Genomic DNA, 15,933 nt, shown 5'->3' on the forward strand with positions numbered 1-15,933 from the left:
GTGAAATTCCTTCATCCACAATAGTCAATAAATTCGGTTCCGTAAAAGTTTGTATATCTTTAGAATACGAATACTTTCACGAGAGACACAAATTTTCGGAAAATTAAAAAGGTGTACACATATTCCAATGAACTAATTAAGCAAACTTTAATTGCTAATTTCTTATAATAACTTTCAAATAGTTGAGCCAGATTAGCCCCACGTCCCTCTCCCAAAATTTCAAACCCTAGCGTTGTTAATGCATTTTCAACCCCCGTTCGTATCTCAAGTATCATTTCTGGATCCTCACCTTACAACCCTTTGTAGGCTAGCCAGCTTAACATCGGACTATCAAACAATTCCCGATGGTGGTGCTGAAGAAAAATAACATTCATAAATTTTAAAAATCCGACATAAAATTTTTAATTACACACAAAACGCGTAATTTCGGTTCTAAATTAGGCATTTTGACATCGGAAGTACATTTTTATTTAAAAAATTATCCACTCTGAAACTTTGAACTTTTTCGTTGGTCAGTCTCACATCTTGTCCTTGTTAATTTTGAGTGAGTTAATTGGATACAGAATATGCTCTATCTGGCACTACACCAACGATTTAGATTGTTTATCGTTAATTCACTTTCATTCTAAGACCTACATTGTTTCTACAGTAAATCATAACCCTATAACGAAAACGTATGGGTGAAAAAATGAAAGAGAGTGTAGCATCATCTTCCTCTAAAAGTTTCTCCTCCAAACAGTAACAGAATAGAGTCATGTCTTATTTTGATTGTATTCATGGTTCGAGTCGGGTTGCGGGAAGAGACAGAAATCGCGATAGAATATGATTTAAGTCGAACGACAAATCCGCCATCAGAAGACGGTTTCTTACGCGAAATCCATCGACACAAGATGCCGACACAAGACCCCCAACTACCATTTTATGTAGTAATCATCCTTTCGATGCACACCTATAAATAGTATAATAGACCTTTGGTATTACATAAGTTTAAAAGATATGTCCCATAAGTACGACACAACCTATTCTTCGTAATGCTAGAGACTTACAGCTCGAGCTAATTCGAGAACCACGCGAGAAATGACAACACTCGGTTTTGCAGAAATTGCAGTCGATCTTCCTATTTAATCACAACTAAGCCTTTGACAGCGCCTCACCAGGCATCGCTTTACGAGAATCTATGACGCTAAATCTACGTCACTTTATGACAAGCTCTGACTAACCAGTGACAAGCTTATGGAATAAATCTTATGAACTTATCAGCTACAGTTATTGAATGCAAACCAAAAATGATACTGTTACTCACATCTTTCCAAATACTTGTTATTTATCAATACCATTTATGTCATGACGACACTGCATGTTCTAATAATGCAAGCCTATCATAAACATCGAGGGGTTTATAACTTAGAACAAGATGGTCAAAGCCCATATTCAAGCCACATCGTTTGTATACTCTCGCTTTTAAGAGGTATTTATTTAAATGTGAATATACAAAAAATGGGGAAGTTTAATTTAAAATTAACATTAAAAGTTTTGGATATTCGAAAATAGGAAGCCAGCTGTAATACAGCCGATATTACTAGTATAAACAATAATATATTTTTCACTGTATAATCATAGCTATCTAATGGACCGCATATGAATTTTTGACCAGGGATTAGGTTAGGGAAATCAAGGAGCGGGTAAAGACAGGTTTAGGAATTTTGTTTTCTCTCTTCTTGGCATTTATGCCTAGAATTTCTCAGCCAGCAGTAGCCGCCGCCGATGAGACTGGTCAAATTTCATTCAGGGTGTAACTGGTGTACATTCATGTATAATGGTGTACATTCATGTATAATGGTGTACATTCATGTATAATGGTGTACATTCATGTATAATGGTGTACATTCATGTATAATGGTGTACATTCATGTATAATGGTGTACATTCATGTATAATGGTGTACATTCATGTATAATGGTGTACATTCATGTATAATGGTGTACATTCATGTATAATGGTGTACATTCATGTATAATGGTGTACATTCATGTATAATGGTGTACATTCATGTATAATGGTGTACATTCATGTATAATGGTGTACATTCATGTATAATGGTGTACATTCATGTATAATGGTGTACATTCATGTATTCAGGATTCGTGTATTCAGGGTGTGATTGGTGTACATTCATGTATTCATAGTGTCAGGGCAACTGTACATTCATGTATTCAGGATTCGTGTATTCAGGGTCCATTTATGACATTCATGTATTCAGGATTCGTGTATTCAGGGTCCATTTATGACATTCATGTATTCAGGATTCGTGTATTCAGGGTCCATTTATGACATTCATGTATTCAGGATTCGTGTATTCAGGGTCCATTTATGACATTCATGTATTCAGGGTGTAATTGGTCGTAATTGGTGTACATTCATGTATAATGGTGTACATTCATGTATTCAGGATTCGTGTATTCAGGGTGTAATTGGTGTACATTCATGTATTCTATTCAGGATTCGTGTATTCAGGGTGTAATTGGTGTACATTCATCTATTCAGGGTGTAATAATGCTGTACATTCATGTATTCAGGATTCGTGTATTCAGGGTGTAATTGGTGTACATTCATGTATTCAGGATGTAATGTATTCATAGTGTCAGGGCAACTGTACATTCATGTATTCAGGATTCGTGTATTCAGGGTCCATTTATGACATTCATGTATTCAGGGTGTAATTGGTGTACATTCATGTATAATGGTGTACATTCATGTATAATGGTGTACATTCATGTATTCAGGATTCGTGTATTCAGGGTGTAATTGGTGTACATTCATGTATTCAGGGTGTAATGTATTCATAGTGTCAGGGCAACTTACACAGCGACATCTATTTAAACCAAGTTGAACTACAATATTAAAAATAAAACTACAGTGTTTAAATTTTTCTATTACATAATTAATTTTATGTTGTTCAATTAAATGCAAATCTAATATTTTTATTTGTTTTTTTTTTTATTAATTAACTATAATGTATTACGAGGGAGGACGAACACACCCACGGCCACCACAACAGACACGGCAACTCCCACTTCCATCCCCAGTGAAACTAATAGCTCACATCTTACGATGTGGCTAAAAAAACCCTAATAAAACCAGTTTTACGTTGGGAATTTTGCTATATTCGCTTAAAGACTATAGTCTCTCATAACGTGAAAAGTATTTTTATTTTGTTGCAATGTAAGGTTTACAAAAACATGACACTTAAATTCTTAAACTGAATATCATATTACATGAGCCCAGAAATGGCTATGTTTTCAAGTTTTTTAATAACAAGGCTTGTGTTTATTCAGGTTCCTTTTTAATGACGAAGTCCTCGATCTGGATTCTTAATCGTGGATATGAAAAAACACCATATTCGGCGAGTTGCTTCGGAGATAACCTTTCCAATACAACATGAGAAGCTCGCAGTTTGAAGTTTTGAAGGGAACATCTCGTACCTTTATGTTGAAACAAATCGTATTCATTTGCAAACGCGGTTTTGCAAATGTAGCACTCGTAAATGGCAGGTTTCACATCAGTGCTTGAACGGTTTTCATATCTTCGCGAAGTTTCGAAATATTTGTCATACAAATGATTAGATGTCTCGTGTGCACGACGGGATGTTTCGGAAGGGAAACACAGACTACATTTAGAACACTTGAAAGATTTAGCACGGCTGTGTAACAATTTATGTGTTTTCAGATGTGAGCCACATTTGAAGGCCGAACCGCATTCCGTGCATTTGAACGGTCTTTCACCAGTATGCACGATTTTGAAGTGTTGCTTTAACGTGTAAGGGGTTTGGAAGGATTTGCCACACTGTTCACAAGGAAAGGGCCTTTTGTTCTCGTGAACATAAATCTTGTGAAGATTTAAACGGGTTTTGTTTATAAATTTAGCGTCACATAAGTCGCATTGGAATGATTTAGTAGTAATATGTGCTCTTCTCTTGTGTTTGTTTAACAAATATTTAGTTTGGTAAGAACGCTCGCAATGTTCGCAATTGAATGGTTTATCCTCCAAGTGCTTAGTCTTGTGCGAATTTAGACTCGATCTCAATTTGAAAGATTTATCACACTTTTCGCATTTAAATGGTCGCTCCGAAGAATGAAGAACCTTATGATTTTTTAGTTCCCGCAATCTTTTAAAGGTTTTATCGCAATCAGAACATTTGTGAAGTCTCAAGTCAAGGTCATATTGTGATTTGTAACTAGAGTTACACAAATCATACTTGGACATGTGAGTGACTTGATGTTCCTTCAAATTAACTTTCCTTTTGAAGGCCATCTGACACAATTGACATTTAAATGGGCGTTCGGACGAGTGTTTGACTTTATGCGATGCCAATTCAGCATTGCGTTTGAATGCCATATGACAGACTTCACATTTAAATGGACGTTCGGACGAGTGTATGCGTTTATGTTGTGCCAAGTCCATTTTGCCTTTGAAGGTCTTCTGACACAGTTCACATTGAAACGGGCGATCAGATGAGTGTCTCACCTTATGCTTTGTTAAAAGTGAATTACTATTAAACGACAAGCCACAGACGTCACATTTAAAAGGCTTCTTAGCATTGTGTGATTGTCTGTCATTCAATAAAGGTGATAACTTCCTTTGACCCTGATTCTCCGTAACTTCTTCCACATTGTCAGTGTTTTCCGCTGGGGGATGAACTGGAACTGCTTCTGTACAAGTGGTAAGATCTTCATCATCGTTCTTAATTATGATTGGCCATTTCACCAAATCGTTTGAAGGCGTTTCCGAATTTTCCACCTCATCCAAGTCCGTCTTCTCAGTCTTTATGAATTTAATTGGACGAAACATATTCTACTAAATGATATTAATTACTTTATATTTCATATCTCTATGAAGATGACACCGAAATAAATTTAAGCTCCAGTCCGTTACAACTTACAAATTGTCGGTTTCAAAAGGCGTACACAGAGGCCATGGCGATGTATTCCATCATTGGTCTTGAGATATTATTCTTCAATGTAAGCTTTCGCTCTCTTATTAAAATGCGATGTAAATTTTGGTTTGACGTAATTAGAGACGTTTTACTTATGGAACTTCTGAAAATACCTTAATTAAATTAGATTAAATAAGCATTCGTTCAATAATCTGAAAAGGGTCAACATTATAGATACGTACAAACACTGCGTAAATCTTTTAAAAGTTGTTGCCGCAAAGTAACGCTGACGTTACCCCATATTCTACCCAGAAAATTGTGTACCTCTCACTTGGGAAATGGGCCTTGGCACTAAGGTAAGAAAGAAAAAGGTAAGAGTTAAAATGTTTCACAAATTCCGAAAAAAAAGTTGAATTGAAATTAACACGGGAGGTATGTGGGCCTCAACCCTCAATGATTCCTGGTTCAGTGCATGGAGTAAATTAACTTTTAAATAAATCATAAAAACCGTTAGATGTAAATAAATCATAAACACAGGAAGGATATTTTCAAATAAATGCGTGAGCAAGGCATTTATCACGTGTTTCCCTGTATTGCTCTAACCCCTGCGAGGTCAAAAATCGAAAGCTTCACACATGCAGTTTCAAACAGGAAGAGAAAAGTATCTAGCGAGGGGTTTCGCTACATACGAGTACCTGCATTTACAGTACTATTGTATACGTTTTTGACTTTATAGATGATGTTATAGACGCGAATTTTTAAAATATAAATTTTATTTGTATAACACGAATTACATAACGTAAACGGAATATTCCAGGAACAGTCGACAATTATAATGAAACAATTCAGAAAATGTTTAATAATAATCCCTATTCTATTGATTATGGTATGTAAATTTACTGTGCTTAAATGATAATAAATAAATGATGAGTACTCAGCTTGGCGGGTGCACTAGATTTAAGATGTTACGGACTTTTTAACATAAACTTGAAAAATGCCAGGCTAATTCAATGCAATGACCATGGCACTAATTTCTAATATAGCTTAAATGGTTTCACTTTCCATAAATCAATACAATCATAAACAAACTCATGCAGTAACAATTTCGTTTGCCAAAAAAAAAGCTAAATCCATCAGGTTATTGATCTATTGGAGGTGTTCCCGATGTCCATGGAATTTCGAAAGTAACATCACCGCGACAAACCGCCTCCTAGTGAGGGAAGGCTTTCTGTACATATAAATATTTACGAAAACCGGTTCTGAAGTCTTAAAACTGAAGGAAGTCAAGGACAATATATACTCATACGCGAAAATCAAACAATGCGAAATTCTGCATTTATACCACGAGTTTAATATTGATTCCACACTTCTACAAACACTACGTTGCACAATTCCTTTTCGAACCCTAGCTTTATGCTGAACATGAAAACCGTCCTCGTGCCACGAATTTTGACCGATCAAAGCTGTGGCTTTTACCAGTCCCCTTTACGATTGCATTATCCATGGAATCGCGTGCACTGCCTATTCGTGTGCTTCCCACTAAATAACTAAAAAACTAAATAACTAGGTATGGTATTTCATAATCATGCGGAGTAAAAATGTGCAAATTTTTCTATGGGAGTCTTAAATACAGTTTCATTCTATTCTAATCGTTGACATAAACCTCTTTTATCTTTTAAGATTACTTCCACCTTGATGCTAATTCTCCAATACGTTTATTCAAATGACGAATTGCTTTCTGAAGATTCAAGTAATACTTCGGAACTGTGTATAGATCTCGATATTCAAATTGAATGTGAGAAACGAGGAAAGGCAATTTACAAGAACTTCGCGACTGCTACAAGATACGACTTTTCAAGATCTCATGTACAAGAGCTAACAGATACCGCAGATTGCGAATTGGTTCAAATTTACGCATACAATCGCCATGGCGCTAATAATCCACCTCCAAGACTCGTTAAAAGCATGATTCAGACATTACCAGCCATCATTAAAAATATTTTGAACAGTCATGATTCAGGGAAAAGTATATAAATTTTACAAAAAATAAATTTTCAATTTTGCTTAGAAACAATTTTTATCAAAATCAACTTCCCAGGAATGTATCGATATTTATACAAGCACAAGGTAATAGTCAACTAACATTAATGATGTCATTATTACCTTGTGATTTTTGATATCAGGAATACATATAAGATTTCTTCTACTTGGTCATTTTCTACTCCTTTCTGCTTGAATTAAAGGGGAGGAGGTGTAGTAATCGTCACCCCTGATGTCATACGTATTATAATTGAACTTGGAAACCACGTGAAATTGACCCCTGCCATGACTCCCGCGACCCATGAGCGCCGAACCCAAATGTAAACAAGTTCTCTTTGCCTGTTGTGAACGAGTCAACTTGGGGTCCTGTCTATGTGAATAGCCAATGAAACGCGAGGAAGATCGAGCTGGCGGTTTTTCAAAGTTTTAAGCCCTTCCCCTTACCTTCAATCAGATATTAGTAGGGGGTCTATGGCCTCTTAAAGATTCCAAGTGGAAAATAATCTATGCATTCCTGGTATCACTAATATTTAAACCTGACATTTCTTCACAGTTAAATTATGCGAAAAGGTTAAACTCATGTTGCAAGAATGGAAACCGAGAATAAGTAACGAAAATGCTAACACGCTCTCAGAAGCCGGCGTTCACGACGCCAATAAAATGGGTAAAAAAACCCTTAAAAACTTATCTGTAATTAACTTGTTTACTATTTTACGACATCGTTAAGGCAAGAGCTTCAAAGAAAGATATTCCGCTCTTTTAAATGATACGTCCATTGGTGACTTAAAAATCGGATATACGGACGGAAATTGGACCGAAATAACAGCTCGCCATTTTGTAAAGGGCTTGCTAGGCCTTAGAAGTATGAAGTTTACGTTATCTTTGATGTCATTTTAATAATTTGAAACGCGTCGCATTTTAGGACCTCCAAAGTTAAGCCATCGAATCAATCCAATGTTGCGATTTTATAAACATTGCGACAGCAGACTCATGGTATGAACGTAACGTTATAATATAGTTTTTCATAACTGTGGCAATATTTTAATGTTAATTACTCACTAAATAGCTTAAGGAATACCGCCCAAAAGAGTATTTTCGATTTGCTAATGGACCCATTGTAAACTTGACACTCGAAAGCATTTCAAAACGACTTGGATTTATCATTTCATTAAGTAATTATAAATCATTGTCAAGAATGTATACATAGTAGCAGTTAAGAATGCGCATCTTGCCATAAAACCTAGCTCAATATGATGAAACGTTTTTTGGGTGGGGTATAACACGTACGACATTTTGCTTACGTCATAATATGAAAGGTTCCTGATTGGCTATCTCTTTAAATTGAAAGGTAGAAGCAAATACAAAGGAGATCCTCTTAATACTTTAGTTACGTAACATGATTCTTCCCAGGCTCACACCCCCATTTTGTTTGCTCTGCCGCTCATCAAACTTCAGATGGGTATTTAACTATCGCACCGTGCTAGGGTGAATACTATAACTGTTTGGTATTTACTAAATCCTCAGCAATCAACCCTCAAACCTTGATTGTCTTGACGTGGGACAAAAATCCACAAGCGCATGCATGCGACTTGGCAAATAGTTAAGCGCTAATAGAGTAAAGATGAGGGAACCTTGATTACTCCAAATGTTAATTCTGATGTTGGGAAGTATCGTGTTACAATTACCCCGCTTTGTGAGAAGTATTATATATTTCTGGTGCTACTATTTATACTTTCTCGTAATTACGACTTAATGAAAGATCTTAATTTATTTGGAGATGTTTGAATTGCAGCTGATGGCATTGACATGTTTACCATTTGCGCCCACGAGGTTGCTTTTTATGGTAAATCTGTATTTTGCAATTTTTTAAGCGAAAGCGACTTGAAGGTGTTTGAGTATTTGGATGACTTAAATCATTATCACAATGATGGTTACGCGAGGGAGAGAAATTACAAACAAGCTTGTCCTGTTGTACAAGACATCCTGCATACCTTCAGGTTCGTTGAAGTTTTCATATTATATATAATGGACCCTATTCAAAAGAGGGAGGGGGTCGCGGTATCGTCCGCTTGACTTTGGGTTACGATGGAACATCTGGCGTGTGGATCCAAAGTTGTTAGATAGGGCTTCGATGTTAGCTGTCCACCTAAAGTTCTTTGGTTTGAAGCCATATCTGACGTCTTTGGATCCACATATAGTACGTTCCGATTTAAGGAAACCAGGTGGTCAAAACACCAGGCTCTTGAAAAGGTTCTATTGGTGCTCTACTATTACAGGTGGGTTGCATTGCCGCCATATTGGCTAAGGTATAACGACACAGATGGCTTAGGTTTTATACGAGTTCTTGCATAAGTTCATAATATATGTTCCATAACTTTGTCAATGGTTACTGAGAGCTTGTCATGAAGTGACGTAAGTGAAACGTCATAGATTCTCGAAAAAAGCAACGCCTGGTGAGACGCTGTCAAAGCCTTAGAACAGCCTAGTTAGGAAGATGGAATGCAAAATTAACCGAGTGTAGTCAATAGAGTGCTGTCAGAAGCGCCGGTGTGACGTCACCCATGCTGTTTTCCCATAAAGAAAAAACGGTAACTGTCATGGCCGCCCATTGCTAAAGGCAGACTCGTGACGCTTAACCTTGGATCTGACGTCACAACTGACAGCACTCTATTCTCGCTTAAGTCGTTCTCAAACTAGCTGTCAGTAAGTCTCTAGCATTACAAAGTATAGGAATGTCATACTTATGAAACATATCTTATAAACTTATGATTGTTCCAATCACAATCGCTGCTTTTACTGTTCATAATTTTTGCACAAATATGTACTGAGGAATATGCAGGATATACTCGAGAAATCAGATCAGTCCATCATATTTCTAGTTCTGGCAGCCATATTGAAGGATTTCTGTCTTCCCCCGCATTCAACCCACCAGTATGGCCGTGTAAATTATCTCAGGAACTTAAACACCTTCCCAACCCAAAGCTCTCTGTAGGTCTGACATTTACCATACAAATTATTTTACCGTCAATGATAAAGCGGCAACATTTTGCTCAACACAACTATTAATTTGATCTGTTGTACATTGTAAAGCATCAAGCGTTCAAGTATAAAAGTATTGTAATTAACTCTAATAGGACAAAAATAACCTTACCGGAGAATCCTAAAGCAGTCCTGATGTTTAGTCACGGTCGTTCGTTCAAGAAAGTCTGTTCCATTTTCAACTTAATGAAGGATTCTGTTGCACCATTGGCTTCTAATTATTGCTCCAGTCAACGTGAGACGTACAAGTCCAGCAGCATTAGTCCATTTAACGCCAATTTAGTCCTGGCACTTTACAAGTGTCGCGTAAACGATTCAGCTTCTTATAAAGTGGAAACCAAGTTGAATGGGCAACCTATCAGGGTTTTTTTTTTTTTTTTCTTTTTTTTTTTTGCTCCATTTATTTGACGAGCTAGAGTGATTAGCGCGAGGATTAGCGTCGTTTTCAAAATCACTAATCTGCCGTGTTTTACAAGACCAAGGCTTAGCTCGCCTTAAATGTTTTTATTACTAATAAATGTATAAAAAAAGACTCTTACCTTCAGAAAACGGTGGTATTTCCTCGAAAGTAAGTAGAAATACAAGTTCCAAGTGTTTTTTAAAAGATTTTACAGGTGTAAAATTTATAAAATACGTTTTTCCGCTCTTAGCTCGTATAAAATGGAGTAATGGCATCTCCGAGGGTTTGACTTATTATGCCCTATAGGGAGTTAACATAGAGTGCCACTACTCCTTATTAATAACTCCTTCGCTCGTCGATAGGGGGCGCCACCAGTCATTCACCCTATCACACATGCGAAGGAGGAGAAGCGAAAAATCCCTCACAAAAACGTTCAAGGACCGCTTTCCCCCAATAGTTTGTCTAGGCTTTAATAGTGAACATTATAATGTCTATGTCACTAGTTCATGACGCAAGCTGCTCGCGAGCAGCGCAGCCGCCGCAGCGTCCGGGATCGCGGATCGAGTGGGCTATGTCAGGAGTCACTGTCAGCCTCATCCTCCTCCCCCTTCAATCTACTCACGTGCAGGACTAGAAATAAGACAACTCATCCATGAAAAATTTCTCTACAATTCAATCTCGCGCCAAATTTAATAATTCAACAGTGGCGCCTCTTTTTAAGGTAGAAAAAAAAAAAAATAAAATATGAAAATCATGGAAATTTTACATTTTCAACTTTTTCTGAAACGGGGCTCTTGAGGTTAATCAATTTAGAATGGAAACTGTTAGATCAGGGTATAGTTAATGGCTGTTTTAAGAAAATATATCATCTCTTTTAAAAGTGAAAATTATTATAAAATTAACATATTCCTTGGTCTGGGCATAGCCTCCTGGATCACGCAGTTTCACGCTGCTAGCGCTATAGAAGCCCGTCCAAAGAATTATTTTCTTATGTTAGAAGCGCGTATCCGATCGTGGATTTTCACTAGAAAAATCAAAGCCGTCAGCTTTTAACATGTCTTTCATAACGTGAAAAGTATTTTTATTTTGTTGTTTTATAATGTTTGGTTTACAAAAACATTACCCTTAAATCCTCCAAGTAATATCATACTATATGAGCTCATAAATTGTTATATTTTCATGTTTTATAATAACACAGCTTGTGTTTATTCAGGTTCCTTTTTAATGACCATAAAAAAAACACCATATTCGGCGAGTTGCTTCGGAGATAACCTTTCCAATGCAACATGGCAAGCTCGCAGTTTGAAGTTTTGGAGGGAACATCTCGTACCTTTATGTTGAAACAAATCGTGTTCATTTGCAAACGCGGTTTTGCAAATGTAGCACTCGTAAATGGCAGGTTTCACATCAGTGCTTGAACAGTTTTCATATCTTCGGGAAGTTTCGAAATATTTGTCATACAAATGATTAGATGTCTCGTGTTCACGACGGGATGTTTCGGAAGGGAAACACAGATGACATTTAGAACACTTGAAAGATTTAGCACGGCAGTGAAACAATTTATGTGTTTTCAGATGTGAGCCACATTTGAAGGCGAAACCGCATTCCGTGCATTTGAACGGTCTTTCATCAGTATGCACAATTTTGGAGTGTTGATTTAACGTGTAAGGTTTTTTGAAGGTTTTTCCACACTGTTCACAAGAAAAGGGCCTTTCGTTCTGGTGAACACAAATCTTGTGACGATTTAAATGGGTTTTGTTCTTAAATTTAGCGTCACATAAGTCGCATTGAAATGATTTAGTTGTCATATGAACTCTTCTCTGGTGAATGTTTAACAAACATTTGGTTTGATAAGAACGCTTGCACTGTTGGCAATTGAATGGTTTATCCTCCAAGTGTGTAGCCTCGTGCAAATTTAGACTCGATCTGATTTTGAAAGCTTTATCACACATTTCGCATTTAAATGGTCGCTCCGAAGAATGAAGAACCTTATGAGCATTAAGATTCCACAATCTTTTAAAGGATTTATCGCATTCAGAACATTTGTGAAGTTTCAAGTCAAGGTCATATTGTGATTTGTAACTAGAGTTACACAAATCATATTTGGACATGTGAGTGAGTTGATGTGTTGTCAAAGTATCTTTCCTTTTGAAGGCCATATGACACAATTGACATTTAAATGGGCGTTCGAACGAGTGTGTGAGTTTATGTTGTGCCAAGTCCCTTTTGCCTTTGAAGGCCTTTTGACACACTTGGCATTTAAATCGACGTTCGGACGAGTGCGTGAGTTGATGAACTGTCAAATTTTTTTTCCATTTGAAGGTCATCTGGCACACATGGCATTTAAATGGACGATCAGATGAGTGTCTAACCTTATGCTTTGTTAGAAGTTTCTTAATATGAAACGACAAGCCACAGACATCGCATTTAAAAGGCTTTTTAGCATTTTGTGTTTCTCTTTCATTCATTAAAGGGGATAACTTCCTTTGACCCTGATTCTCCGTAACTTCTTCTGCATTGTCAGTGTTTTCCTCTGAGGGATGAACCGAATCTGCTTCTTTAGAAAAGCTAGTCTCGTCATCATCGTTCTTAATGATGATTGGCCATTTTAGTGAAAAGTTTGAAGTTGTTTCCAAATTTTCCACCTCATCCGAGTCCGGCTTCTCAGTTTTTATGAATTTAATTGGGCGAAACATTCCAATAAATGATCGTAACTACTTAATTTTTATGAAGCTGGCATCCAAGTGTCTCTCCTCGGTAACAGCTTACAACGGCAAGGTTTCAATAGGCTTGAAGAACAGCCACACTGATATATTTTTCATCGTTGGTCTTGAGACTGAATTCAACCATGTAAGAAGTAGCTTGCTTTTTAAACACCGTATGACTTTTTGTCTGTCTTAATGAAAAAAGATTTTACTTACTGAACTTGTGAAATTGCACTAACTTTGATTTCATTCACGTTCATTCGATGATGAAGTTAACTGTGATATGGCTGTTATTTTTAAACGAACCGCGGGCGAAGACTAAATGGCTGTTTGATTAAAGTTAATTTGTGTACTTTAATAAATTGTCTTAACTTTATTAGTTACGTGCCCATATGGCTCAAAAGTCTCACACTAAAATTACCATTTACAAACAAAGGGCGCCAATACGCCGTATTGAATACGAATTTCTCATACCGAAAATCCTAGCAGACAGCTTCATTACTCAGAACACAGCTGACTCGATCAAGCTTTTGGCTTCAAGCGCTATAGAAGCAAGCAGTCTGGGAAATAAGGATATTTTTTAAACTAGTCCGTGGGACCAGTGACCCCCCTAGTCCCCGAAATAATTAACTGGTCTCCGTTCTGGTCCCAGGCTTTGTTCTCCTATAGATTTGCAATTAATAAACTGGACCAGTAACCCCCACTTCTTGAATTAAAAAACTAGTCCAAGCAATTAATAAACTGGTTTTGGACCAGAGGAAGTGTGCTATCTGGGTGCACGGCAGTGCACCCGCCAAGTTGTCGTGCACTACCAGCAATCCTTTACCCGAAACATTTCAGCCTCATTTTGACCCCCTCTTAACTCGGTACTGGGGAATAGTACACCACTCATATTTGCACCTCAAGGGCACAATGTTAATCCTAGGAAGTCCTCCAACTTCCAGCTTTCTAACTCATTTGGTTTCTGTGATAATCCTATGTGAAAATGACACATTATGAGACTGACTGACTGACACATCATCGAAACCTCTAGGGCATTTCCGGTGGTGCTAGAATGATGAAATTTGGCATACTTGTACCACTAAGCATACAAGCAAAGGGAAAAGTCCCAAAAGCGGGAGTTTCCCCCTTTTATCCCCTGAAATGGGGGTTTAAAATTAGAGTCATCATCTAAACCTCTAGGGTATTTCCGGTGGTGCTAGAATGATGAAATTTGGCATACTTGTACCACTAAGCATACAAGCAAAGGGAAAAGTCCCAAAAGCGGGAGTTTCCCCCTTTTAGCCCCTGAAATGCGGGTTTAAAATTAGAGTCATCATCTAAACCTCTAGGGTATTTCCGGTGGTGCTAGAATGATGAAATTTGGCATACTTGTACCACTAAGCATACAAGCAAAGGGAAAAGTCCCAAAAGCGGGAGTTTCCCCCTTTTAGCCCCTGAAATGGGGGTTTAAAATTAGAGTCATCATCTAAACCTCTAGGGCATTTCCGGTGGTGCTAGAATGATGAAATTTGGCATACTTGTACCACTAAGCATACAAGCAAAGGGAAAAGTCCCAAAAGCGGGAGTTTCCCCCTTTTAGCCCCTGAAATGGGGGTTTAAAATTAGAGTCATCATCTAGGGCACTTCCGGTGTTGCGGGAATGATAAAATTTGGCATACAAGTAGGACTTAGCATACAAGCAAAGGGAAAAGTCCCAAAAGCGGGAGTTTCCCCCTTTTAGCCCCTGAAATGGGGTTTAAAATTAGAGTCATCATCTAGGGCACTTCCGGTGTTGCGGGAATGATAAAATTTGGCATACAAGTAGGACTTAGCATACAAGCAAAGGGAAAAGTCCCAAAAGCGGGAGTTTCCCCCTTTTAGCCCCTGAAATGGGGGTTTAAAATTAGAGTCATCATCTAGGGCACTTCCGGTGTTGCGGGAATGATAAAATTTGGCATACAAGTAGGACTTAGCATACAAAGAAAGGAAAAAGTCCCAAAAGAGGGAATTTTCCCCTGTTAGCCCCTGAAATGGGGTTTTATAATTTATATCCCCTCGTAATAGGACATTATAATTTAATTTTTTCGTCTTTTAATATTAATATTTTTTACTAATATGATTCTTTCGTATTATTGCAAAATTTATGTTTTTTACATAATGTTTTAGTAATTAAATTTTTTACTCATTTCCTTTTCATTTCGTCTGAAATGGTTCTAAGCGTGTTTTGATTCATTTAGTTTTTCTTAAATCTATTCTGTTGATTGAAAGTGTTACTTGCCACAATATTGTGTTCTTCGAATAGAAATACGGTTAACAATTATCACAGCCTGAGAAAAAAAAAGAAAGTTGAATGCAAAAAAGTTGAAAAAGGCAAACCCAAGTAAAACTCTTGGAAAGAACAAATAAAAATCTAAAAGTACAAATGTTTATTTCACTTCATAATCCTACTTCTATAAATCTACAAGAACATGCACGTACAAAAAGGAGTGAAATCTCACCAAAAACATCTCTGTAAAAATATGCCAAGTTGTTTGGCCGTAAAAAGAAGTGAGATCTAAAATACGGCCAAGTTATTATTTCCAGGTGAACCAACATTTTATTCGACTTAAAACTTCTCAAGAATGTTTTTCTGACTTGGCCATTAGCATTCCAAACTTGCATCCTTCTTCTTTGCACCCGTGAAGGTTAATAACGGAAATTACAAGTTTAACCACAAAGGCTTATCAAGAATATTTAACCAATTTGATTTAATATTTTAATTTCGATCCATATCTGGAATTAAACGAATCCTTGATATGCAAATGGCCAAGTCAGAAAAACATTCTTGAGAAGTT

The 15,933-nt window shown here is 37.1% G+C and overlaps 4 protein-coding genes across 4 annotated transcripts in view; 2 read left to right on the forward strand and 2 right to left on the reverse strand.

Moving 5' to 3' along the window:
* LOC149618727 (multiple inositol polyphosphate phosphatase 1-like) overlaps positions 1–15,933 on the forward strand; it is a 144,075-nt gene that overhangs the window by 115,543 nt on the left and 12,599 nt on the right. The gene's annotated exons all lie outside the window — the stretch shown is intronic.
* On the reverse strand, positions 2,855–10,260 carry LOC149618743 (uncharacterized). Its single transcript, XM_089855618.1, has 4 exons — positions 10,125–10,260; positions 5,176–5,284; positions 4,940–5,096; positions 2,855–4,854 (listed from the first exon to the last, which is right to left on the reverse strand). The coding sequence occupies exon 4, from the start codon at positions 4,846–4,848 to the stop codon at positions 3,328–3,330; it is 1,521 nt and encodes a 506-aa protein (XP_089711744.1). The 5' UTR covers positions 4,849–4,854; positions 4,940–5,096; positions 5,176–5,284; positions 10,125–10,260; the 3' UTR covers positions 2,855–3,327.
* LOC149618744 (multiple inositol polyphosphate phosphatase 1-like) lies at positions 7,361–11,068 on the forward strand. Its single transcript, XM_089854526.1, has 8 exons — positions 7,361–7,637; positions 7,701–7,835; positions 7,896–7,966; positions 8,040–8,145; positions 8,766–8,970; positions 10,108–10,375; positions 10,775–10,843; positions 10,916–11,068. Exons 1-8 carry the CDS (start codon positions 7,553–7,555, stop codon positions 11,066–11,068), a joined length of 1,092 nt encoding a protein of 363 aa, XP_089710652.1. The 5' UTR covers positions 7,361–7,552.
* LOC149618745 (uncharacterized) lies at positions 11,472–14,388 on the reverse strand. Its single transcript, XM_089855619.1, has 2 exons — positions 13,334–14,388; positions 11,472–13,248 (listed from the first exon to the last, which is right to left on the reverse strand). Exon 2 carries the CDS (start codon positions 13,106–13,108, stop codon positions 11,618–11,620), a length of 1,491 nt encoding a protein of 496 aa, XP_089711745.1. The 5' UTR covers positions 13,109–13,248; positions 13,334–14,388; the 3' UTR covers positions 11,472–11,617.

The sequence above is a fragment of the Phalangium opilio genome, unplaced genomic scaffold, assembly GCF_054372755.1.
Source record: "Phalangium opilio isolate 3A_F unplaced genomic scaffold, DU_Popi_V2 ptg000209l_1, whole genome shotgun sequence".
Lineage (NCBI taxonomy): Eukaryota > Metazoa > Arthropoda > Arachnida > Opiliones > Phalangiidae > Phalangium > Phalangium opilio.